Source organism: Cimex lectularius, unplaced genomic scaffold (assembly GCF_000648675.2).
Source record: "Cimex lectularius strain Harlan isolate CLEC.00 unplaced genomic scaffold, Clec_2.1 scaffold19, whole genome shotgun sequence".
In the NCBI taxonomy this organism is placed as follows: Eukaryota; Metazoa; Arthropoda; class Insecta; order Hemiptera; family Cimicidae; genus Cimex; species Cimex lectularius.
In genome coordinates, this window is record NW_019392664.1 from 1,296,128 (window position 1) to 1,320,161 (window position 24,034).

The following is a 24,034-nucleotide window of genomic DNA, read 5'->3' on the forward strand; positions in this document are numbered from 1 at the left end:
TGGTGGAGTGAGTGCGGTGTTCAATCCTTTTAAAAAGATAGAGAATGAAAAGTGTGATGTATTATTTTATTGTAAACTAAATATGAACAGCATGCAATGAGTTGTTCAAATTTCTTTTATTGCTGTACAATTCAGCATTCACTAAATAATCACAACTTATATATAATTCCTTGTTTCTACTGTTTTATGTTTTATCATTCATTATTAGAACTAGAGAAAACGATTTTTTGATATATTCTTTTATTGTAGACTAAATACGAACAGCAAGCAATCAATTGATCAAATTCATTTTATTGCTTGACCAAACAGTATTTATTAAATACTCACAGCTTATGTATAATTCATCATTCTCCACTATGATTTTTATATTTTACTAAGAATTGAAAAATGAGAACTCTTATTTTAATGGTATCTAAATATGTATATAAATTTGCCAAATAAATTTTATTGTTGTACCTAACAAAAACTGACATATTTTGCATCATACAATGTTTCCAAATTTTTCTAACAGTTGCGCCCCCTGACACCCCCTTAACTGTCATTATATATTCTAACTATATTCTAGCTTTTAATATTAGAACTGGTCTAATTAAACCCAATTAATTATTTACGTTAGAAATGTATGGTGATTAGTGACCGTTAATCGATAATTATTCAGAAATCGTGAGATGCTGTCTGGTGTGATAGGTTTCAGAAAAACATTTTCTTTATCGTGCCAACGTTTCGATCTTGATTGAGATCATCTTCAGGGCCTGGGATTTACAAACATTGTTTACATTTAACAAATACATTTAGGATGTTGAAAAGTGAATTTATACAATGCAAGATATATTTTTTATATTCAATCAAAGTATTTCTACTCACTCAAAGTGTTTGTCTTCTGTGTAATTGTGCCATTCTTGCCGTGTTGAGAGTTCGTTATTGCATTGTATAAATTCAGTTTTCATCATCCTAAATGTATTTGTTAAATGTAAACAATGTTTGTAAATCCCAGGCCCTGAAGATGATCTCAATAAAGATCGAAACGTTGGCACGATAAAGAAAAGGTTTTTCTGAAACCTATCACACCAGACCGCATCTCACTATTTCTGAATAATTATCAATTAACGGTCACTAATCACCACACGTTGACTTAAATATAATTATTCAACAAAATGCAAATAAATAAATTAAACATGAACTGGTCGTGGTTTACTCAAAACAAGTCTGAGGAAATAAATAAAATTGTATATTACTGATGTATTTTGTTTTCATTTTTTGTTCATACACTAGTTTTTTTGGTCATAATCATTGGTCCATTACAATTTCAGATAGTAGGCATTTTTTAAAATTTTATTTCACTGGTAGAAAGTGCTCAAAATAATGTTTATGAAGCAACACAAACGTAACATTATTTCTGTACTCAAGAGATACATCTTAAACTTACAATCAAAATATATTATGTATACGTAATTTCACTTTTTAATTTTTTTGTAGTGCTCAATTCAAATTGAATTTTTTTTGTGTGAATAGTTTAAACTAAGTAACTTTAGACAGTGTGAAGATTGATACTTACGCTTAAGTGTTTATTTAAATAGACCTGTGTAATAAAATTTAAAACTAATGGTTTTTTGTTTAAGTAGAAATCTACCAAAAACGATAGATAGCATCTACAAAGAGCATACATGCAAGGAATGGGGAAAAATTGGATAGATATTGAGTACATTTATTTGATTTAATTTTAAATGTGGGCTTGAAAACTCTTAAGTTTATAAGTGCTTAGAATGTTGAATTGCTGGTCATTAATATAGCTTTAAGATCATAACAGTATCTAAGCAATTTGAAAGCAATAAGCAGATTAAGAGTGTAAGGAAAATATATAATTTAAAAAAAAAAATTATTATTGGGGATTTAATAAGGAGAATTCTAGTTTTCCATGAAGTGAAATAGCTAAGGCATCGAGAAAAATGTGGGCTTGAAAACTCTAAGTTTATAAGTGCTTAGAATGTTGAATTGCTGAAATCATTAATATAGCTTTAAGATCATAACAGTATCTAAGCAATTTGAAAGCAATAAGCAGATTAAGAGTGTAAGGAAAATATATATTAAAAAAAAAAAATTATTGGGGATTTAATAAGGAGAATTCTAGTTTTCTATGAAATGAAATAAGTAAGGCATCGAGAAAAATGTTGGCTTGAGATCTTTTTAACAACAGTTCTCACATGGCGCCATGTAAGCTTGGAGCTAAAAATAACACCGAGATTTTTAACAATGGGACAAAAATTAATAGGGGAGCCGTTGACATGAGGAGGGGATAGGCAATCTATATTAATGGGTTTATTGGAAATTAACTAGGAGTAGGATTTGTTAGGATTGAAAAGAATGCTGTTATTACTTGACGATCATTGAGAGAATGAAGATCACAGTTGAGCTGAGAGGTGGGGGTGCATCGGTGGCCGCAAGGTTTAGTCTTTGACACGGCGCTCATCACTGTAAGGTAAAGGTCCCAGGTTCGAATCCAGCGGCCCTGAATTCGAACCCGACATACTTACAAATGGGCTTTTTTTCAAAAACACCGGCACCCTGAGGGTTTATTTGACCTCTGCTGTTGCGAACCCTCGTAGGAAAAAAAAGTCTCTGTCTGAGCTGAGAGGTAGCTTTAGAGATTGCTTGTAGGATATTGAATGTAAAGCTGTGTCATCAGCATACAGATGAAATTTGGAAAAGTTAATAACTAATAGAAGATCATTTAGAAAAAGTTTTTTTTTTAAATTTATTTAATTATAAAGGCATACAACCTTTTTTTTTTGTAATTGTAAGTAAATTGTAAGTGTAAGTAAATTGTATATGAAACTGCCAAGTGACTGTCAAATTAATCAGTAATCAAATAAGAACTAAAAATCTCATGTTAATTATTTACTGGCTTTTTTTGTAGTTATGTTGTTGATTTGGTTAAAATAAAACTTGGCTTCTGGCAGTTGGGATCTGTTATCCACTTTTGAACTTCCCGCTTCCAACAATTTCCAAACTCGTCCACAACTCTTCCTTGCCTGTCCATACCGGGGAAACTGAGGACTTAAGTTGCCTGAACTTAATTCCCTTTTACATCATGCTGTAGCTTCTGTCAGTGGGCATCAACCGTAGAGTTCATCGTTCACGTTCTAAGCCGGTTTCAGCTCCTGTTGTCACCTGTTGAACCACTCATGATTATTGTATTTAAAACTTTTGATGATCGGAAATCATTTCTTAAGATCTTATGAGTCTAAAACACATTGGAAAAATGTGAAAAAATTATTTTTAACAACAGTACATTGGTTTTTAAACGTAAGTAATATTTTCATGACAAATTTCTAAGTTCGATCAGTTTTAATATGTCCTGGGTTTCCCAACATACAAATCATCAATTAATTTATTGATTAACTTATTTTTTAACAATATGTCTGTGCAAATAATACAAATGATTTATAAGCAAGATTATATTTATATAAAAAAACAAAAAAACTGGTTTCATGATTATAATATTTTGGAGCCTGTAACAACAATATTAGTATTATTTTCATAATGGAATATATTAATTAATTATTATCATAATGGAAAATATGAATTGAATTTTTAATATGTTGTTTTGAAAAAAAATGCAAACTTTAGTAGTATTTAAATTGTAAAAAACTTTCACTTTCAATTTTTGTAACCCATTCATAATTGGACAACTTAGGAATGACAAAGTGGAATAGGTAAATTCCCACTTCAATTTTATTGCCCGCTAAAAATGATTGTAGTTTTCTGTACATACAACATGCACAAACACGTTTGCATACATTTTCTTTGCAAAATGGTTAATGTTTTAAGTTTTGAATGTGTTACTTATATATTATACATTAAATAGCACTATCATGTGTCATTAGAGGATATTTATCCAAACTAATAATAAAGCTAAATTGCTAGAAAATTCTGAACAATAGCTATTGTTCATGTTATCTTTCCTTCAATTTTATACTTCTTTCTTATAAAAACACACATCAAACATGTGATATAAATGTTTTTCTTTTATTTTTCCATGTTGTCTGCGGGTTGATGAACCTGAAATTTGATTTTTTACGATCATTTTGGTCTGCTTATCTGATCTGTCAGATGCATTTCTGCATTTGGCCATTTTTCAGAAATTTTTCTTGATCATTTGTGACCAAAAATGGTCGGCCTATTCTTGCTGTTTTTGACTGTCAGACTGCTCTCGTTGCCAATTGCACCTCGTTGCACCTCTTGCCTGCTAAGGAACATGTAATGGCTGTAAAAATAATATTTTCTAATTTGTAAATTTAAACATCTCCACTGAAGATGGTGTGAAGCATTCTCGTACACACATCATACACTTGATATAAATGGTTTTCTTATTTTGCAAGATATCTCTATTGTTGTCTGTGGGGGTAAAAACCTGAAATTTGATTGTTACCGATCATCCTTATTGGTCTGTCAGACAGGTTTCTGCATTTTTTGCCATCTTAGTAGTCTTAATTATTGTTTGATCATTGTTGATCAAAATGGTCAGCCTATTCTTGCTGGGTTTTTTTCAAGTATTCTCATGCCTGCTCAGCAACAAATAATAGTCGTAGAAATAAGATATTCTAGTTTGCAAATAAAAACCACTGAAGATGGTATGAAGCCAAAACTGTGGAAAGACAGACCAAAATGATACGAAATGACCAAGCTATTGGTTCACCACCCAACAGATCTCAAGAAGAAATTTATTTCAGTTCCCTTTATTTATTTATTTATTTTTTTTAAATGAGGGTTCGCAACAGCAGAGGTCATATAAACCCTCAGGGTGCCGGTGTTTTTGAAAAAAGCCCATTTGTAAGTATGTCGGATTCGAATGCAGGGCCGCTGGATTCGAACCCGGGACCTTTACCTTACAGTGATGAGCGCCGTGTCAAAGACTAAACCTTGCGGCCACCGACGCCCCCAGTTCCCTTTATTAAAACAAAAACAGTCTAGATCCGACAAATAGGGTTGTAATATGTATTAGTTATGAACCGACTAATATCTATGTACATGGCTCTGTGTGCATAAACCAAAAATTCTTATTTTTTTATGCACTGACTTTTTATGTACTCATTTTAATATCTTTTCTCCTATTTTCTTAACTTGCTTACTCAGGTTGTCAAACTACTTATAAAAAAACACAAGAAGACACGTACACACAAACACATATTAAGATTTGCAACCCCCCCAACACCAATGAAAAGTCATAGAAATTTTTATTTTAAATCAGAATATTTAAAATACTGAAGAAATGCTTGTTATATGCTAAAAATAATTCAGAATGCATATGTTTTTATTAAAAATATATTTTAACATCTCCTGTCGAGCGAAGATTAGGCAGACAAAAAGGAACAAAAATGACCAAACTGCCCAAAAACATTAATAAAACCTCTGAAATTAGCCTTATTTCTGTTCAGACAATTTAATAAAAGGTTAAAATATATATTTAATAAAAACATATGCATTCTGGAATATTTTTAGCATATAACAAACATTTCTTCAGTATTTTAAATATTCTGATTTAAAATAAAAATATATTTTAACCTTTTATTATATTGTCTGAAAGAGATAAGACTAATTTCAGAGATTTTATTAATGTTTTTGAGCAGTTTGGTCATTTTTGATCCTTTTTGTCTGCCTAATCTTCGCTCGACTGTAGATGGCAATAATCTGAAACATGTTTGACAGATCATACTAGCGAGAATAGACAGGCTGAAATGATTGGGAATGCCGGGATGATTTTATTTAATTGCATGACCGTATGTAATTGTTTTAGGGACGCAAAGATGTCGAGGAGAATGATAAGGAAAATATGGCCGATTCTCTTACTCCTGTCCATTCTCTTCACACTACTTGTCATTCAATTTCAGCAGAAGAAGCCAGATCCAAGAACCTTGAGGGACGACTGGGTGTCCTTAAGGTAACTTTCTAAAATAATAATTGATTACTTTGAATAATTGGACAAACTTATTTCATGACAAAGTACCAATAAATAATTAATTTAAAAAAGTCATATTGCTTAATGTTAAATTAAAAAGAAAGAAAAGAAAAAGATTTGAAACACTTAGAGCTAGAAGCTTCATTTCTGTCATGGGTTGGCATATTAAATTATGTTTATTTTTATAGCAATTTTAAAAGTAATGGTTGTGTTATATATAATAAAAGACAAAAAACAGTGTGCTAAGTGTGGATTGATATAAATAACAAAAATTAAATATTATTATAATATTTATTACAAAATAAAATTGAATAATAATAGTTGATAGTCTTCTTACAGCACAGGAATGTGCTAAAGAAATGATTTCTGATGGCAGGCATTAGAATGGGAGTAAGGATATGTGTAATTATTCCTGTAATTAAGTCATAATTGTGAGACCTTTCAAGATGGACTTGAATTGCAATATATACTAAGACCTTGAACAAGTGTGTTGACCTTTCCCAATGAACTTTCCAGTCTTGGCCAACAAGAAGAAAGAGGCAAAAAAAGAAAGAAAGATTAACCACAAAAAAAGTCGATGGTCAGTAAAAACAGACGTGGATAATGCTCTATTAAGCAAAATATTTTTGAAGCTTGCTTCTTAATAAAATAAAGCGTTGTTAGTGTAAAAAAATATTGTCTTTTTAAATTTATTATGTTTTTATATTCCCAAATATATTTTTGTGACTTACGTTATTATTCTAATTTTTTATTTTGTTGTTTTAGTTCAATTTCACAAGTTGTTATTTGTAATTTATTTTTACAATTTATCATTACTCCTTACCTTTTGGTAACATTTTTCTATCATTTATGCCATAGTTTATTTCCTCTTTTTCAAGGAAACTTAAATTGAAAATTGTAAGATTTCTCTTGTCAAGCAATAAATACCATATCCACATTGTTCATTAAGCGGATTTGAAAAGAATGATGCCAATGTAATAAGAAAATAAATGGATAATTGGTTAGACTGAAATACATTTGAATCATTCAAATTTAAAAAATCCCTGGCCTGTGGAGGCTGGATCTAGAAGGAAAAGGTCATACTTACCAGATTGTGCATAGGCCCTACCAAGATCACACACAGACACCTTCTAATGGGGGTAAGATCTAACAGATCCCCATTGTGTGGAGAAATTATCTCGGTAGAGCACATAATAACTAACTGCGAACAAAGTATCACATCCTGCATGACCTGTGTGCAGCCTTAGGACACAGAACGTGTAAATTTTTAACTGTATGTAGTAGTTTTGTACTTTTGTGTATGGAATTTGTTATTTATTGGATTGAATGTATTTATTAGCGTGAATGGAGGGGGCTTATCCCCAATTACCCCGAGGAATATTGAGTACGATTGGGTGGTGTGAATGAATTGTGGTGTGTGACTGTAATTTATTAGCACAAATAGAGGAGCTTATCTCTAATTACCCTGAGGAATATTAAGTACCCAGGGGTATTGTAAATATTAAATAAACTGTTATGTTTTATCTTGTTTCTGTTTTATGTGTATTTGTATTTGTTATTATTATTATTATTAGTTATCAAGTATGAACCTCATTTTTGCTGGTCTTAAAGAAAAACGTGCGCTTGGAAAATAAAAATAAAAATTAATTACACCATTGAAATTTTGCAAGTGACTCCAACTTTAGTATGAAAAACTTTGATGGGTCTGACAAAGGTTGTAACCTAAAGGAAATGTAGTAATGTAGATTTCAATAATTTTCTCAGATAAAAAAAAATAGCAATTGTAGTTTCGGTGTTATTGTTTTTGTCATGAAATACTGGAAAACATGAAAAAGTGTAATTTCTCCCTTACAGTTGATGATCGGACCATTGTACAGGGGAACTTTTTTGTCTCTCAAAGTTTGTGACATGAGTAGCCTGACACCCTGTATACATAAAGATGTATATAATTGGAAATAATAAATACATAAGCTGGATATTTGTTTAACTAAACAAAATAACATAAAACTAAACTACTACTACACCATCATCTACTATAAAACTAAACTAGTTATATTGTTGACCAGATGCTGAACCTTTTTATTATTGTGAGTAATTATCAACCATATGAAGAGAGATTGGTTTAGAAAAATTCAATGTTTGCGAGATTGTTGGAATTGTGAAGGTGCTTTTGTATTTAAAACTTGTTAGCTGGGCTATTTGTCTCTGAGCTTTTTACTCTCGAGCTTAATATAGTGTAAAGAACTTTAAAATTAAAATGCTATTATATGCACAACTGAAATTTGGCAGACATTTTTTGTGTTTGGTGGAATGGAAGGTATCAGCATTTTTTTTTTGTAACTCTAGGGCACAGTTATAGAACTGCCATCGCTTTGTAAACTGTATAAGTAAAATTAATATTTAAAAAAACTTTATACGCCGGTTCTCCTGTAAAATCTAATAACATTGTTTATGCTTAGATTTTTTTATAAAATGTAAATTAATTAAGGTTTTTAGTTGAGATAAAAAAGTCAATGGCACGAGTGACATTTGAAAAATGGCAAAAAGGAGGGAAAATTCAAAAGGTGGGGTTGAGATGGGAAGTTGGTGTCCGAGTGGATCGAGGTCACAATAGCTCAAGTGGTAGAGCAGCGGCGTATCAAGCCGAAGATCGTGGGTTCGAATCCCGCTCGTGCCATTGACTTTTTTATCTCGACTAAAAACCTTAATTAATTGTAATATATTAATTGGTCAAGCGGACCACGGAATTTGTGAATAAAATGTAAATTTCATCCTCACTCATTTTTAATTGGACATTATAATTGTATTTTTGTTCTGTTAGACTTTCTAAGGACCAGAAAGAGTACATTGATTCAAGAGGAGTTCATGTTGTCGTAGGCCATTACATGGGTGACAGTGAAGGGTCCAATTTTTCCAACATAACTGATGGTATTAATACGGTGTTTTAACTGCTATTTGAAATTGATTTTTTTTGTATTTATAATTGCAGAATTGCTCAATTCTAATATGTTTTCGCCGATTCCGAATGAAGGAAAGGATGGAATGGCTGTTGTTATTCCGCCACACTTATCTGGAAAAATGAAGCAGTTATATCACATCAACAGATTCAATTTAATGGCGAGTGATAGAATCCCTTTAAATCGGACATTACCTGATGTTAGAAAGAAAAAGTATGTTTTTATATTACTTCATTAATATTGTTTTGTTGTAATTATTTATATTTATATAAAATTGTAATTGAAAAACAGGTGTCATGGGAAGTACACTGATATAATTGGTTTACCCAAAACATCTGTGATAATCGTATTTCACAACGAAGCTTGGTCTACGTTATTGAGGACAGTTTGGTCTGTGATAAACAGGTCTCCGAGGTCACTTTTGGAAGAAATTTTATTGGTTGATGATGCCAGTACTCGAAGTAAGTAAATTAAAAACAAAAAATTAACTTATTTAAATTTTTCTCTCCTGAACAGGTTTCTCTTAGATTGAAATAAAATTTGCAAGTTTGTCTAATCCGAGACCGCTTTAGCACTTTGTATTTTTAGAATTTTTGGGTAAAGAATTGGATGATTATGTGAAAAATTTGACCGTTCCAACGAGAGTGTTGCGTACTGGAGAAAGAGTGGGTCTGATCAGGGCACGGTTGATAGGTGCCCGAGAAGCAAAAGGGCAGATTCTGACATTTCTTGATGCACATTGTGAATGCACGACAGGTAAAGTTTGTTTTATTGAGCATTTTTAAAATAGTTTTTTTTTGTTTTCTATTTTTGTATAATATGGCATTTGGATGATCTATTTTATCCATCGTACTAAAACCCAATTAAAATATTTCATAAAGTTATGACAGATATTCATAAGTAATAAATTTAAAAAAATTAAAATTGTATACATTTTATAATATTTTATTACACTTGTTGGAAGTTCTCAGCAATTTTTTTTTAGATGTGACACGAAGACAAATTTAAGCAATCTTCACTATAATTTGTGATTCAGCAAAGTTGCTTTGTCTAGATTTGTCTGTTTACATTATAAGATATTGGTTTTTAATTTAACCAAAGCAACCCAAGTCTTCGTAGTACCATTTTTCTAACAAAAGACTGGATTTGCTCAGGTTGGTTGGAAGCTCTTGTGATAAGAGTGGCTAAAGATCGAACTCGTGTTGTGTGCCCTGTGATTGATATAATCTCTGACGAATCATTTGCTTATGTGAGGAGCTTTGAACTGCACTGGGGAGCTTTCAACTGGGATCTTCATTTTCGATGGTATACCATCTCCGGTGACGAATTGAAAAAACGGCGTCTGGATATAACAGAACCTTTTAAGTACTGGTTTTTGATTTTGTTTTTACAAATAACACTTCTATGAATCTCATTTGAACAATTTTTTTTAGAACACCAGCTATGGCCGGAGGGCTATTTGCAATGGATAAAAATTTCTTTTTTGAAATAGGATCTTACGATGACAAAATGGAAGTTTGGGGAGGTGAAAACCTCGAATTGTCTTTTAGGGTATAATGAACTGTGTTCTGTATTTATTTATTCATTTTAATTAATCAAGTTTTATTGTAGGTTTGGCAATGTGGAGGTAGTGTCGAGATTTCCCCTTGTTCACATGTTGGCCATCTTTTCAGGAAATCGTCTCCATATTCCTTCCCAGGTGGAGTTACTCAAGTTCTTTACGGTAACTTAGCAAGACTTGCTCTAGTTTGGATGGATGATTGGAAAGATTTCTTTTTCAAATTCAGTCCAGGTAATGTGACAAATATGAATTTTAAAAATGTGTTTATTGTCAAACTGAGTGAAACTTCTGAGTGGTCTTCTCTCTAGTGGGATTCTATTTTACTTAAACAATTTTGACTTTACGCCTTCTTCAGATGAGCAAGTCGAGTAGACAGACCAATTGAGTGAACAAGTGCCGATCAGTTTAACATTTGGTCACTCACAGACCAACAACCACCACCAGATTTATGTTCATTACACTAACTTTTTTATTTGGATGTTTTGTTTGTAGAAGCGAGCAGATTGCGGGACCAGCAGCCAGTCAGATCCAGGCTTGAGTTGAGAAAACAGCTTAATTGCAAAGGTTTCAAATGGTATCTGGATAATGTTTGGCCTCAGCATTTTTTCCCAATGGAAGGTCGTTTCTTTGGTCGTGTAAGAATTCTTTAGTGTCTTGCATGTAAAAAAAGTCTAACAATAATATTCAGAACTTACAATATTTTTTATAAACATTGCACTGATATTCACTCATACATTAAAAAAAATTTCAGATTAAAAACCAAATCCATAACAAATGCATGGAAAAGCCTACAGGAAAAGGGTCCTTGAACCAGCCGATGGGCCCGGCCACGATCGTCCCTTGCAGCCTCAGTAACACACCTGCGCTTACCCAGATGTTTGTAACTAAGTACGTTTCCGATGGGACTCCTGGTGGTACCCTCGGCCCAATTATGACAGATGAGAGTGTTTGCCTTGACGCACCGGATAAAGATGATCCGGCGCTCGTGCCCCGTGTAAAAGTTATGGCTTGCTCTGGACACGACAAGCAACTCTGGAGGCACAATGTTAACAAGAAAACCCTCCAACATGTTGCGAGTGGACTGTGCCTTGATCTTCCCAACGACGGTGCCTTAGAAAAAGGCCTTGTCCTTAATCCTTGTAATGGGAATGTATCGCAAAATTGGATTTTGGAATCTGTACCTTGGAGGTGACACACTGAAGAAAATTGAGGCTGATTATATTAAAATAAATATTTACAGAAGTTAGTAATCTTAAATAACACTGTCTTTCAAAATCTGTCCAATAGTAATATTTAAAAAAAAAATTAAGTGAATTTAATATTTGTGAAAGTTAAGATTTTTTTCTGGTCGTTTTAGTAATTGTAAATAACTAAATTCATTAATTTCGTGGTCCGCTTGACCAATTAATATATTACAATTAATTAAGGTTTTTAGTTGAGATAAAAAAGTCAATGACATGAGTGGGATTCGAACCCACGATCTTCGGCTAGATACGCCGCTGTTCTACCACTTGAGCTATCGTGACCTCGATCCACTCGGACACTAACTTAGTGAATTTAATGATTTAAAATGAAGTATACTTCACTAAACCTCTCCATGGCCATTTCATTTATCATCGAGAATCCAATCCGATTATACGACATTTGAAAAATGGCAAAAGGAGGGAAAATTCAAAAGGTGGGGTTGAGATGGGAAGTTAGTGTCTGAGTGGATCGAGGTCATGACAGCTCGAGTGGTAGAGCAGCGGCGTATCTAGCCGAAGATCGTGGGTTTGAATCCCGCTCGTGCCATTGACTTTTTTTATCTCAACCAAAAACCCTTAATTAATTGTAATTTAAACATTGTGATTTATCATACCAGATAAATTCACCGTGATTAGACTGAAGTAGTCCATTTTAAAACATAGTGTACTTAAACTAATATCAACTCACTGATAATTAACAAGCTGGAATTTTGTTTTTGATCGTTCTTTTATTGAGATCCGCATAATTCTTATATAATAAAATAAAAATAATATCTCAACGTGATATAGAAGATCTCATCTTGGTATAAGTATTTTATTAATACAATTAGGATACTAAATGCCTAATTTTTCTTTTCAACTTTAGATTAGTGAGTTTGTATTTCTTATGGTTTGGTAAATTGAAACCATAGCAAAATGGCACTTTTATATTTCCGAGCTTACAATTTATTTTGCTCAATTTTCTAGTTTCGCTTGTAATTACTATCTAGAAAACTTTCCCATAGTAACTGATACTATAATAAAATAGTATTTTTATCAATTATTTTAGATATTAAAGTATTAACTGTACTGTACAAGTGAAGTTATGTATTTTAACATGAATGCCTTAAACAAATTGTTCATTGTACATCGTATGTACATAGTTCAATTAATTTTTAAAATTTGGAATCTTATCTGTGATTTAAGCGAATGTTTTATTTCTTTGTAAATAAATGATGCAGTCTTATTTGATTCCATTGATTTTTACCTTTGAACACCACATTTTGAATCCTTTTTTTAAGATATTATTTAGGATTGAACTCCACACTCACCCCATCATTCATAATTTCTACATTTTGAATTATTCATTGTAAACTATTTATTTACAGCTAAACAGACCAAGAGCCCAGGACTGAGCATGCTCATATAATTATGTACTTAACACAAATATAAAGAAAATATATTATGCAGGGCGAGTTTAATTTCTGCCCTCCTCTATATTTTTTTTATTGAAGCATTTTTGGTTAAAACCCTGATACAGGTAAACTTTTATTTTTTGTCTAGTCTCTCATGAACCAAAGTTTTGTTCGAACTTAAACATTATTAAACTTTAACCCAAAGTTTAATTTTTACATTCTTCCATCTACAAGAAAAAGTGGAGATGATTCTGCTGTTAGGGAAAATAGACTGAAATTTGCCAGGCAGAATCGCGCTTTAATGAGCTAGATCCAGTGTGTCCTTTCAATTGATTTTATTTAAGGAAATTGTTGCTAAATTTTTCCTTTGATACCATGAGAAATTAATTTACTATCAATTACAATGATAGATAAATAAATTGGTTCTTAGTTGATAAAGTTGGACATTTTGTTTATTAGAAAAAGTCTTGGAAAATGTTTTGGCGAATAACTTGAGAATGGTTGCTCCAAATTAAAAATGGTTGGAACACTTAAATTCAGGTACAAAAACCTTTCAAAACATTGATATCTTACCGTATGAAATGGTTAAATTGCTATCCATAGCTCATTATCCTGGTGAGTAAGATCAAAATTTTTTTGGCTTGTGAAAACTAGACAAAAATAAAAGTTTAAATGTTTTAAGATTTTTCCCAAAAATGCCCCATAAAATAAATAGGGGGGATAGAAGTTAAATTCGCCCTGTATATAAAGACAGAGTAGAAAATATGAATCTACTAACAAACAATATATCAAAAAATATAGAACGATATGAATAAATAAATAGTAAACATGTATAGAAAAACTATTTCTCAACCCAGATTACAAAAACTTGTTTGTTTTCTATTTTTGTCAGGTACCTGCTGTTACATACAGTCATAAATGTTTAAGACTATTTTAGTAATTTGGCCATTGTGACTTCATAAAATCATTCAGACCCAACACTGAAGAAGGCGATGTGCTGAAACCCATCTGAGACTAACTAGTGAGAATAGGTAGACCAAAATGATTGGTAACAACCAATGTATTAAAAATTTAGGAGACACTTAAAATTGCATGCATTGTCACATTAAACCTTTTTTATTTATCAATTAAAATGTTAGGATATCTTGTTTTGTTTTGATGTGATAGAAAACAAAAAATTACTCATCTAAGTGGTATGTTATATTTATTGCATAAAAAATAGGCCCCTTATATGAGGAATGAGACAGCTTCTTGCCAATATATAATCTACAATTTTTGTTTAAGCCTCTCAACTTGTAATATGGACTTTTTTAATTCCCATTGTTGAAAAATCTCATTGAGGTTATTTAGAACATCACTGAAGATTGTTTTCTCATTAGATTGTACTTTAGCTTTTCATCTCGATCATCTCCGATAAATGTCTTAGTTGGAATCAAGGATATTCTCTTTTCCTTAAATGCTTTTTGTTGTGATGGTACGTGGGTCCGTAGTTACACCTGTATGGAGTTATCCGCCCATATTCACTCAAGTTTGAATTTGAGTGATCAAACTGGCACCGATAGTTTCTGTCAAACCCTTCAGGGAATGCTAGAGGGCATTCGTCCGAAGCAAGATGAGCAAGAATCGGTGGCCACTGATTATCTTTAAGCAAGCCGCTAATAACCGGACCTTCTGTGAATTCCTGAGGAGTCATGTTCAAAAAACGTATTTTGGTTACGACAGTATTGCAAAGATCTTGCTTTATTTGCTCACCTGGAGAAAATTTTGTGAATCGTCTATTATTATTTTTATTTTTTTGGAACATCTTTATTTTAATTTATAGTTTATAATATTTATTTTAACAATAATTTTTGCCTTTACCTTCTCTGCTCACCATATTCCTGATCCACTTTTCAATAGCCTTAAACAGTTCAATTTCCCTAATATTCAATGAATCTTGGCTTAAAATTGTTATCACAGTTTCTTTTGTCGCATTTAGGAAGTTTTGATTTGATACTACACATTCCGTCCTTTCTTGAATAATCTTAATTAACAAAAATAATTGTTTAGTTTATTAAGTTAATCATTAAAAATAAAACTACAGGTTAAAAAGGAGGATTTATCAAATCTAGTAGCATACTTCTAAGCAGTCCAACTTGAGATCTTCAATGATGAAAAACTCAGCAAATTCAATCCCTAAGCATGCTGTGGATGTGTCAAGACTTGTCCTGATGTAGTCCAAGCAGAATTCTTTTAGAGGTAATGTCATATATCTATGTGCAACATTGTACAGCTCTATCGATTGTTCAACAGATGTAAGGAGCACTTTGTCAAAATAAATGAACCTATGGGTTAAGTTTTCAGATTTCTACTTTTTTTTTGCAATAAAATCATTTAGCAACAAAACTAGTTTACATACTTACTCCAAAAATAAGTTAAAGATCTCAGGATCAATTTGATGTATTTCAATAGTTTTTGTTGAACTCTCTTTAAACGGGCCGTTTAATGCTACATCAAAGACATTACTCGCCAAACGTAAAATCAGTTCGTGCACTTTGAATTCCTGTCCAATTAAATTTAGTTAATTAATGGAAATGAATATCAGTCTTGAATTGTTTTACTATTTTATTTCACCTTTTTCTCAGTCCCATTGCAAACAACAAGTACTACATCAGTGTATAAAAATGTTTGAAATATGTGTTTTATCTTCTCCGACAATGATTTGTTTGAATCTCTCCAGTCTGAATTACTCATTGTTAGCTGCAACAAATCAAATACCTTTACATAAAACATTCCATAAAGTGATGTAAATAAAATTTTTGATAACAAGACATGAAACAAGGTAACAATCAAAAATGGGAAGTTCAATGATATTCTGTCAAATCAGATTCAAAACTTCTAAATATTGAAGGAAGGTGGTATACGGAGGGAATACAAATGAAGGATGAGATTTATAACAAGTAAAATAGAGCGTATTGTACATCTGTATATTTGCAAACTTACAATATAAAAGTGCTGGTGTTGACACAAGTGAGTGTGATCTGCCAGAGTTGCTAAGGTCGCCACAAGTTTAAACATAAACATAACCCTAAACATATCTCTCTCTATGTATTAACTTTCTCCAAAGAAACAAGGTATCTAGGTAGAAATACTTGACCATAAGCTCAAATAGAAAAAACATTTAGGGAAAATTCTGCATTGGTCAGATTATGCAGGAAAAACGGGAGAATGATCCCAGGATGGCATACTGGTTATACACCACAACGGTTGGTTAACCACAAACCCTGGTCATATATGGACCTCTTGTATGGTGGCCACAAACAATGAACAAGGGTACACACAAAAAAAAATAACAACTACAAAGATAATTGTCTTAATATAACAACCCTTAAACAATGATGGAAACTGCACTCAACCTACCACCCTTACATATTTATGTACAAAAGGTGGCTTTGCCTTATCCTGAGATACAACGAAATAAAGTCAGATGTAAGGAGAAGTCATCACAAAATTCTGGAAAGAATTAAAATAAATAATATGGCTATAATGTACCTAACAAAATGGGAGGAAAATTCAACTTTGACAGACCCCTCCAACTGGTCATAGATCGCAAAGATCTTTGGAACAAAGCCCAAGTTGCTGGAATGTGCCCTAATATGGTACATGGATGAATCAAAGATCGAACAGAGAGTAGCTATAGGGGGTAAAATGACGAAATTATACCTAGCAAAACCTGTTGGACTAATCCCAACAATTTTCCAAGCTGAGGTTTATGCAACCCAACTCTGTGCACAAGAACTGATGAAGAGAAATTTGAAAGGTACACAGATCATATTCTCAGACAGTATATAATAAAAATAGTAAAATAATAATAACAACAATAATAATAATAAAACATAACAAAATATACAAAACAATAATGACAATAATATATTAATTAATATATTAATTATTTATAATCAAATGTTGAAACTACACTAAAAGAAAAGCAGAAAGAGAAAAAAGGAAACAGGGTTTTTCATTTTTTTTGGATTTTTTCCTTTAACTCTAACTTTAACTTTAAAAACTCTGATGCTATGGAGGAAGCAGAAAGATTCTCAATTACAGGAAAACTAATCCTTGAGTAGATAATTCATTCTAAGTAAAAACCAGACTGAGAATCTGGTTTTCTATACAGTACCTGACTACCTGAGAAGATTAAAAAAAAATAAACGGTTCACCATTAATTGCATGTTGGGCATTAATGTCAATGTTGGGCATAAATATTCTGAATTGTTCACATGTAACTTGTTATTCATTTCTCTTCATCACAATGGGTGAAGCCCTGATGATGATGAAATAAACCACCGAAAGCTCAGCCTTTTTTTTTTGGGGGGGGGCATTTGTTTTTGTAACCAGAATTTGTAGTATCCTTGTTCAAACATTGGTTTAAGTTCGTCATTTGTGGATATTTCAATAAGCTGCTCCTGTATTAGTATGGATTCATCTCTTTGGAAATTGAGTTTGTCAACAATGTCTTCAAATCTTTGGTTCAGGTCTGTATGAAGAGCTGTTAAGTGTTGAAAGTAAGGAAGCAAATCTTCATCTCTAATTTGCAACTTCGAAAGATTTGGAAACTGAGAACATTCTCCTCTTCCCAAGTTTTGTTTGTACAAAAAAAAGTTATGCAACAAACGCAGATATTACGCTTTGAGTTTGGATTAAATTTAATTGGTCACCTTGTAGTTTTGTTAAATTTGGCAAATTTAAATCTGTCATACAGGCTATGTCATTTATTTATATTATATTATTTTATATTATTATTTATATTATATTATTTTATATTATTATTTATTACAATTAATTGGTCAAGCGGACCACGAAATTAGTGAATTATTATTTATATTATTATTTATATATTATTTATATTATATTATTTTATATTATTATTTATATTATATTAAACCTTGCACGGACCCCCTGATGTTCAGAAACCCCTCAATCAATTTTAATTTTCGCTAGACCCCCTGAATGATACCGGGTACCCCTGGGGGTCCTTAGGGACCACTTTGGGAACCATTGGTCTAAGGTGAGAGAATAAAGAATTTATTGAGGAGAACTCTAGTTTTCTGTAGAGTGAAAAAGCTAAGGCTCGAAGAGAATGGAGACTTGATAAGATCTTTTTAACAATAGAGCTTACACGGTCATGCCATGTAAGCTTAGAGTTAAAAATAATACTGAGATTTTTAACTTTAGGACAAAAATAATGGAGCCGTTGATATCACGAGGGGATACATTAAAGTATATTCATAATTCTTTAAAATAAGTATGTTTTAATTAATACAAAAATAAAAATTCATATAGTTTCAAATAAACAAAGTACAAGTTCCGGTTTTTATCTTTTAGTGTACTGTTGGGTGCTATAGAAGAGAGGAGGACTTAAGTTGTTTCCTGCCCTGAACTGCGTTTAAAATTCAATTTTTCAATTATACAGCTTATATTTTGTTTTATTTTAACATATGTTTATTAAGGGTAATATTTTTCTATTTCGTTTGTAAAGTAGGCTATTTAGCCTGTATTTGTAAATAAATAGAAAAAGTTACGATGATGAATAAAATTTATCATTTACTAAAAATGTATTTAAATGAAAATAATATCAATGTATCTGATCGACCTTAAATATTTTTTCGGGTTTTAAGCAAGACCTGAAATTCGGACTAACGATAAAACTTGGAACTTACCACTTGAAACAACACGTCTAAGTTCAAAGCCCAAAAACTCGAAGTATTCCGGATTAACTGGCGTTATATAAGCGGCCGACGAAGCAGGCAGTTGTCACGTGATTTTGAAAATTTTATCGTCACGTCGTTAATAATACACTTTTAGTACTTTTTATTTTTGAAGTGCTTACAAAAATAAGTCAGGTTTCAAATTGTAAATTGTTAATAAAACATGTGTACCCGGCCATTCGCATTAGAAATTTCATAAATTTTGGGTTTGATATGGATGTTATATGTAAAGATTTAAGTTTTACGTAAATCATTGCGCTTAATAAGCATTTCATGATGCTTTGGGTAAATGTTAAAACTTGTCTAGTATGACCTAGAAGGATTTTCCTTTTAATATCACAATTTCTTCAAATGTAACAGTTCCGGTATTAGAAAAATAAGCTGGAAAGTTTGAAAATTGCAGTCTCGGGATCATTTTACCATGACAAAAAAAAAAAACACAAAAAAAAAAACACGAGGGGCCCGAGAGAGTTTAATGCCTTTTAGACGTAATCGGACTTAATATTCGAAGTTTTGCAATAATTTAAATAATAATAAAATGGAATTGTCAATATATACAGCGTTTGTCATATTAAAAGGTAATTTTGATTGCAACAGCTCAAAAACGGCTTTTGTCGATTATATTCAAGTTTTCAGTTGTACCCTGAAGTCTGAAGACTTATTAAACTCGTTGGTTGTCAGATCTTTTTTCAGACGAAGCGTGTCTATAAAGAGAAAGAATTTTCAAGTTTTCCCCTCGTGTTGTTATACGCAAAGTTTTAGGTTTATGTAACAAGTTGTGCTTCCTAAGCATTTTATGCTACCTTAAATATTTAGGCCTGTCTAGTTTGAGTTAGATTTCTTTTTTTAATTTAATAACATAAATCCCTCAAATCTAGTAGTTCTGGTTTTCTAAGCATTTTATGTTACCTTAAATATTTAGGCCTGTCTAGTTTGAGTTAGATTTCTTTTTTTAATTTAATAACATAAATCCCTCAAATCTAGTAGTTCTGGTTTTCTAAGCATTTTATGTTACCTTAAGTAAATATTTAGGCCTGTCTAGTTTGAATTAGAATTTTTTTAAAATTTAATACCATAAATTCCTCAAATCTTGTTTAATTATTAATTTTTTTCGAAGGTTTATGACAGCAGAGGTCATATCAACTAAGCTGACTTTGTTTAAAAAAGAAAAAAAATTGCAAGATATTTGAACCTAGGACCCTCATAGTGAGTCACCCAAGTGCCAATGCTCACCGATGTGGCCACCGAGCCCCTTGAAGCATTAAGGGATTGTACAGATATAATTAGATGTGACTTCAGGCTTATTTTCAATAATATTAACTACAATTTATGTCTATCCCATAACAATTATTCCAGTACAGAACAGTCTGTTTTGACATTGTGATAAAATCAACAAATTTCAACATTAAAGGAAATTGGCCTACAAATGTGACAAGGAATTTTTTACAAAAACTATCTTAAGCTTAATGTAATCAATGATATTGACAATTTTGTTCATATTGGCTAAAAATATTTTGTAGTTTAGAAAATGTTGAGAGTACAGATCAATTTTTGATATGCATTTTTAGATAGGTAGTGAATTTTCAGCACATGACTGAATGTACAAAATCTTTATCAGGTGTGAGTTTAGATATAAATAATGTACGGTCAAAGCTTATTAAAAAGGTTTTGATTTAAGCTTGATTTATGATAAAAACAATATTATGTGAAAGAAACATTGTGTAAAAAAAAATGAGCAAGTAACATATTAACAAATAATTTTAGATAAAGAAGAATAAACAACAATTGAGGATCTATTATCTCAGGAATTAGATACAGTACAACAAAAATTAAGACACTTATTAATACACAAATACGCAAAGGAAATATACTTAAAATTGAATCTGTTTCAACAAAAAAAAAATTAAGAATGACATCTTAAGAAAAATTGAATTGATACATACAGAGTATCTTCACCATCTGTTAGAGATTAAAAAAAAATTGTTACACCTATTCTTTTATAACATCTAGACTGACACAAAACAGATACAGATCCATAAAATCATTATAAACCATTTTTAAATAATTGAAATGGTGTTGAAACTTAAATGAATTCAATCACAGGCCATCCTAAAAGTAGAGAGAAAAATTCTAGACCTTCAAATACACACTGGGCTTCTGAAATAAGGAAGTCTCATGAACGCACGCACGAGGTTTCACCAATTAGAACTAACGTGGTGAAACCATGCAAAGATTGCAAGCATTATGAAGGAAAGGTTGTATTTGGTAAAGGCCAAGACAAAAATGACAAGGAAGAAGAAAATGTCAAAACCGTTACTCGTGAAACACGCCAAGATAGAGAAAGAAGACTTGAACAAGGATTGGCATTCTACAGTAACTGGGTAGATGACTTGGAAGAAAAAAGTGTGCTAATTCTCCCACATAGTTATGAGAGTGCGAGGCGTATTTCTGATTTAAGAAACACCGAAACTGCTAATAGTTCTGGATTTAAAAGAAATGGCAACACTGATTACATAAATAAAGGTTTTACAAAGAATGATGATTCAAACTATCCCAGTGATAGTGCAAAAAATTCAAAACAGAATGCACAGATATCGCCAAGCAAATTTCCGAATTCCATGGTTAATTTAACTAAAAATACAGATGGAAAGTTGAATAATGATGTAAATAAGCATATGACACCACAAGGTGATAAACCGTGGCTTGTTACTGTTCCTGGGAACGCTAATATTCAGGGCGAACTAAAGAAAGTGGGTCAAGGAATACTCAATAGAAATAATTGGTCACAAAAAAGTTTAACAAATTATCAACATCACAATGGCCAAAGATTACCTGTGCCACAATATAATGTACAACACAAAGAAAAAATGTTTCAGACTGTGAACAATTTTTCTCCTAAAAATCAGTATCAGGAGTATCAGTATAATCCACACATTTATGATAAAAGTCAAATACAGCATAATCCTAGCACAAAGGACCTACGATACATAAATAATTACAGTTCCATCCCAAGAGCTAACCCTCAGAAAGATACATACAGTCACAGGAGGGGTATAGAAATTGACGATGGAGAAAAAGAAACAATTATAAGTCCTTATAGGCCAAATAGCCTGGCTCAATTTTACAATCCATTTATAAGTGCTCAACGTGAACGAAAGATGCAATTCAATGTACCGCATTTGGATTATGATGACGATGATATGCCAAGAAGGAGAGATACCTTTGAGGGATATATGGATTCAAGAGCTCCACAACCAAGGACACCTTTTCTATCAGGTCCAAGCCCTAGACGTCAAACAGGTTATTGGAACAGTCCTCCAAATGTACAGAGTACTACTAGATATGACCCACCAAATTCTATAAGACATGCTTCACTACTAAACGAAATTCAATGTGCAAAAAAACATGCAGAATCAAATAAGCCAAAAAATAAAAGACAATTTGATTTGTAAATAACAGATACAATTATCAATGCCCAAATAATTTGAACAAACAATGGAAGAACAATGACATAACAGTTATTTAGTTTTTTTATTTAGTTTGCAGTCTTAATCTCTAGTTTTTTAATTATTTAATCAAATCAAAACACTATGTAAGATAAAAGAACAATGAACATTCAAAATATCGATAGTAACTTAAATTTGGATGAGTTTATGAAACTGTCAACCTGAAGGAAATTTGTAGAGTGTAAAATAAAATTGACAGTACAGAAAGCAAGTTGACAACTTTTTGGATTTACAATACTGAACTTACAAAACTACGGAAATTCACAGTTAGAAGGGATATCACAGTTTATTTCAATCAGAAGAAATTTCAGCGATTGAAAGCTTAAAGAAAATTAATATGGAGAATCAACCTAGAAACTCTTTTTAATATGGAAAATTTTTAGGAATTATTTGGATCCATTGAGGATCATATGCAGTCATCAACACCGTTACATTAATAGATGTTCTGAAAGTTCAAAGTACTGCTACTGAAGCCTCCACTTTGCTGGTTGAGAAGAGAACTGATCAACATTGATTTTAACATTGATCTTGATATGCCTAAATTGATTGTATCAAGCAGCGTTGGACAATGCATCAATATTCTAAGGGAATCCTGATGAGGACCAACCTACTCTCTTAAATCTGATTGTGAGTTTGTGCGAGGATAATAATAAAATAATAATAATTATTATTCCATAGACCTTGACACTAATGCTCAGAGTTTTTATGAAATTCTAAACTCCCCGATTGCAAAATTTGTTCCTACTCGTACATTTAAATACCCTAAATATTTTTCACCAACATTAAAAGATCTCATAGTGAAAAAGAAAATAGCTCACAAAAATTTTAAATAATCCAAATCCCAAGCAGCCTATGCTGTGTTACAAACCAAATTTTCCATGTTATCTCTGGAAGCAAGAAGGATCTATGACTTAATTTTCCTTTTCAAAACTGTGAACAACCAAGTTGACACCATATTGTTAAATATAATTTATTTAAATGTCTCTGGCAAAAGTACAAGGAATAATTTGTTTTATATTCCCTTTCATTATTGTAACTATTTCTATTATGACCCTATTGAAAGAGTTTGTCGTCTTGCTAACTGTAATGACATTGATTTATTTTGTGTCTCTATATCAAAAATCAGACATTTATTTGTAAATTACAATCAGCATTGTATTGCTTTATCAAAATGTCCAAGTACCTTGCATACAAAAATAAATAAAAAATACCATTACATGCTAGAACGAGAAAGGATCAAAGAGTTTCTTATCGGATGGAAACATACAAAAATGCTAAGAAACCTGTGTAACAATTTATCAAGTCCTAATCAAAATAATGAAGATTAGATGATTAAAAAACAAATAATAATCAGCGAAAAGTCTATCCATGGTGAATGATAAAATCAACGGATAAGAAATTTACATCCCAAAATTGAAACTGATGAAACCATCTACATCTTAGAAAGGTTCTGGAGATATCAGTGGTATTAAACATGTGGTACATAGTAGCACCAAAAACAACATGAAACTGGCCAAATGATGCCAGCAATGCCAAATATTAAAATTACTGAGAATCAATCAGGGAAAATAAGAGAAGAAACTGATTAACACTTGATATATTACCTACAGAAGTCAGGTTAAGAAAATGATCTTGGCTCAATGGGATTGTATTTACTTATTTAAATGAT

The 24,034-nt window shown here is 31.7% G+C and overlaps 2 protein-coding genes and 1 long non-coding RNA gene across 4 annotated transcripts; 1 reads left to right on the plus strand and 2 right to left on the minus strand.

Moving 5' to 3' along the window:
* Positions 1-3,079: 3,079 nt before the first annotated feature.
* Positions 3,080-11,028, minus strand: LOC112126255. Its single transcript, XR_002909848.1, has 2 exons — positions 10,940-11,028; positions 3,080-3,168 (listed from the first exon to the last, which is right to left on the minus strand). It is a non-coding gene; the product is annotated as an uncharacterized LOC112126255 (long non-coding RNA).
* On the plus strand, positions 3,098-11,914 carry LOC106662199 (polypeptide N-acetylgalactosaminyltransferase 13-like). 2 transcript variants are annotated; one of them, XM_014386079.2, is made up of 11 exons: positions 3,098-3,303; positions 5,795-5,938; positions 8,778-8,884; positions 8,946-9,126; positions 9,205-9,374; positions 9,502-9,669; positions 10,068-10,278; positions 10,347-10,464; positions 10,525-10,705; positions 10,967-11,109; positions 11,226-11,914. In XM_014386079.2, the coding sequence occupies exons 2-11, from the start codon at positions 5,805-5,807 to the stop codon at positions 11,664-11,666; spliced, it is 1,854 nt and encodes a 617-aa protein (XP_014241565.1). In that variant the 5' UTR covers positions 3,098-3,303; positions 5,795-5,804; the 3' UTR covers positions 11,667-11,914. The 2 variants fall into 2 exon arrangements, with proteins under 2 accessions (XP_014241565.1, XP_014241564.1); XM_014386078.2 differs by lacking the exon at positions 3,098-3,303 and adding an exon at positions 4,146-4,257.
* Positions 11,915-14,297: 2,383 nt separating this feature from the next.
* LOC106662200 (kelch-like protein 30) lies at positions 14,298-19,024 on the minus strand. The gene is made up of 6 exons (XM_014386080.2): positions 18,812-19,024; positions 15,726-15,851; positions 15,515-15,654; positions 15,232-15,436; positions 14,973-15,135; positions 14,298-14,864 (listed from the first exon to the last, which is right to left on the minus strand). The coding sequence occupies exons 2-6, from the start codon at positions 15,843-15,845 to the stop codon at positions 14,545-14,547; spliced, it is 948 nt and encodes a 315-aa protein (XP_014241566.1). The 5' UTR covers positions 15,846-15,851; positions 18,812-19,024; the 3' UTR covers positions 14,298-14,544.
* Positions 19,025-24,034: the final 5,010 nt, after the last annotated feature.

Excerpts from the sequence above, each read along its gene's own strand:
- LOC106662199 (XM_014386078.2), top strand. The coding sequence starts at position 4,169 with ATGGTCGGCCTATTCTTGCTGTTTTTGACTGTCAGACTGCTCTCGTTG. Across the intron at positions 10,706-10,966 it reads CTTTTTCAAATTCAGTCCAG|AAGCGAGCAGATTGCGGGAC; the intron begins GTAATGTGACAA and ends TTTTGTTTGTAG. Across the intron at positions 11,110-11,225 it reads AAGGTCGTTTCTTTGGTCGT|ATTAAAAACCAAATCCATAA; the intron begins GTAAGAATTCTT and ends AAAAAATTTCAG.
- LOC106662200 (XM_014386080.2), bottom strand. The coding sequence starts at position 15,845 with ATGAGTAATTCAGACTGGAGAGATTCAAACAAATCATTGTCGGAGAAG. Across the intron at positions 15,655-15,725 it reads GCAATGGGACTGAGAAAAAG|GAATTCAAAGTGCACGAACT; the intron begins GTGAAATAAAAT and ends TTAATTGGACAG. Across the intron at positions 15,437-15,514 it reads ATCTTTAACTTATTTTTGGA|GTTCATTTATTTTGACAAAG; the intron begins GTAAGTATGTAA and ends CTTAACCCATAG.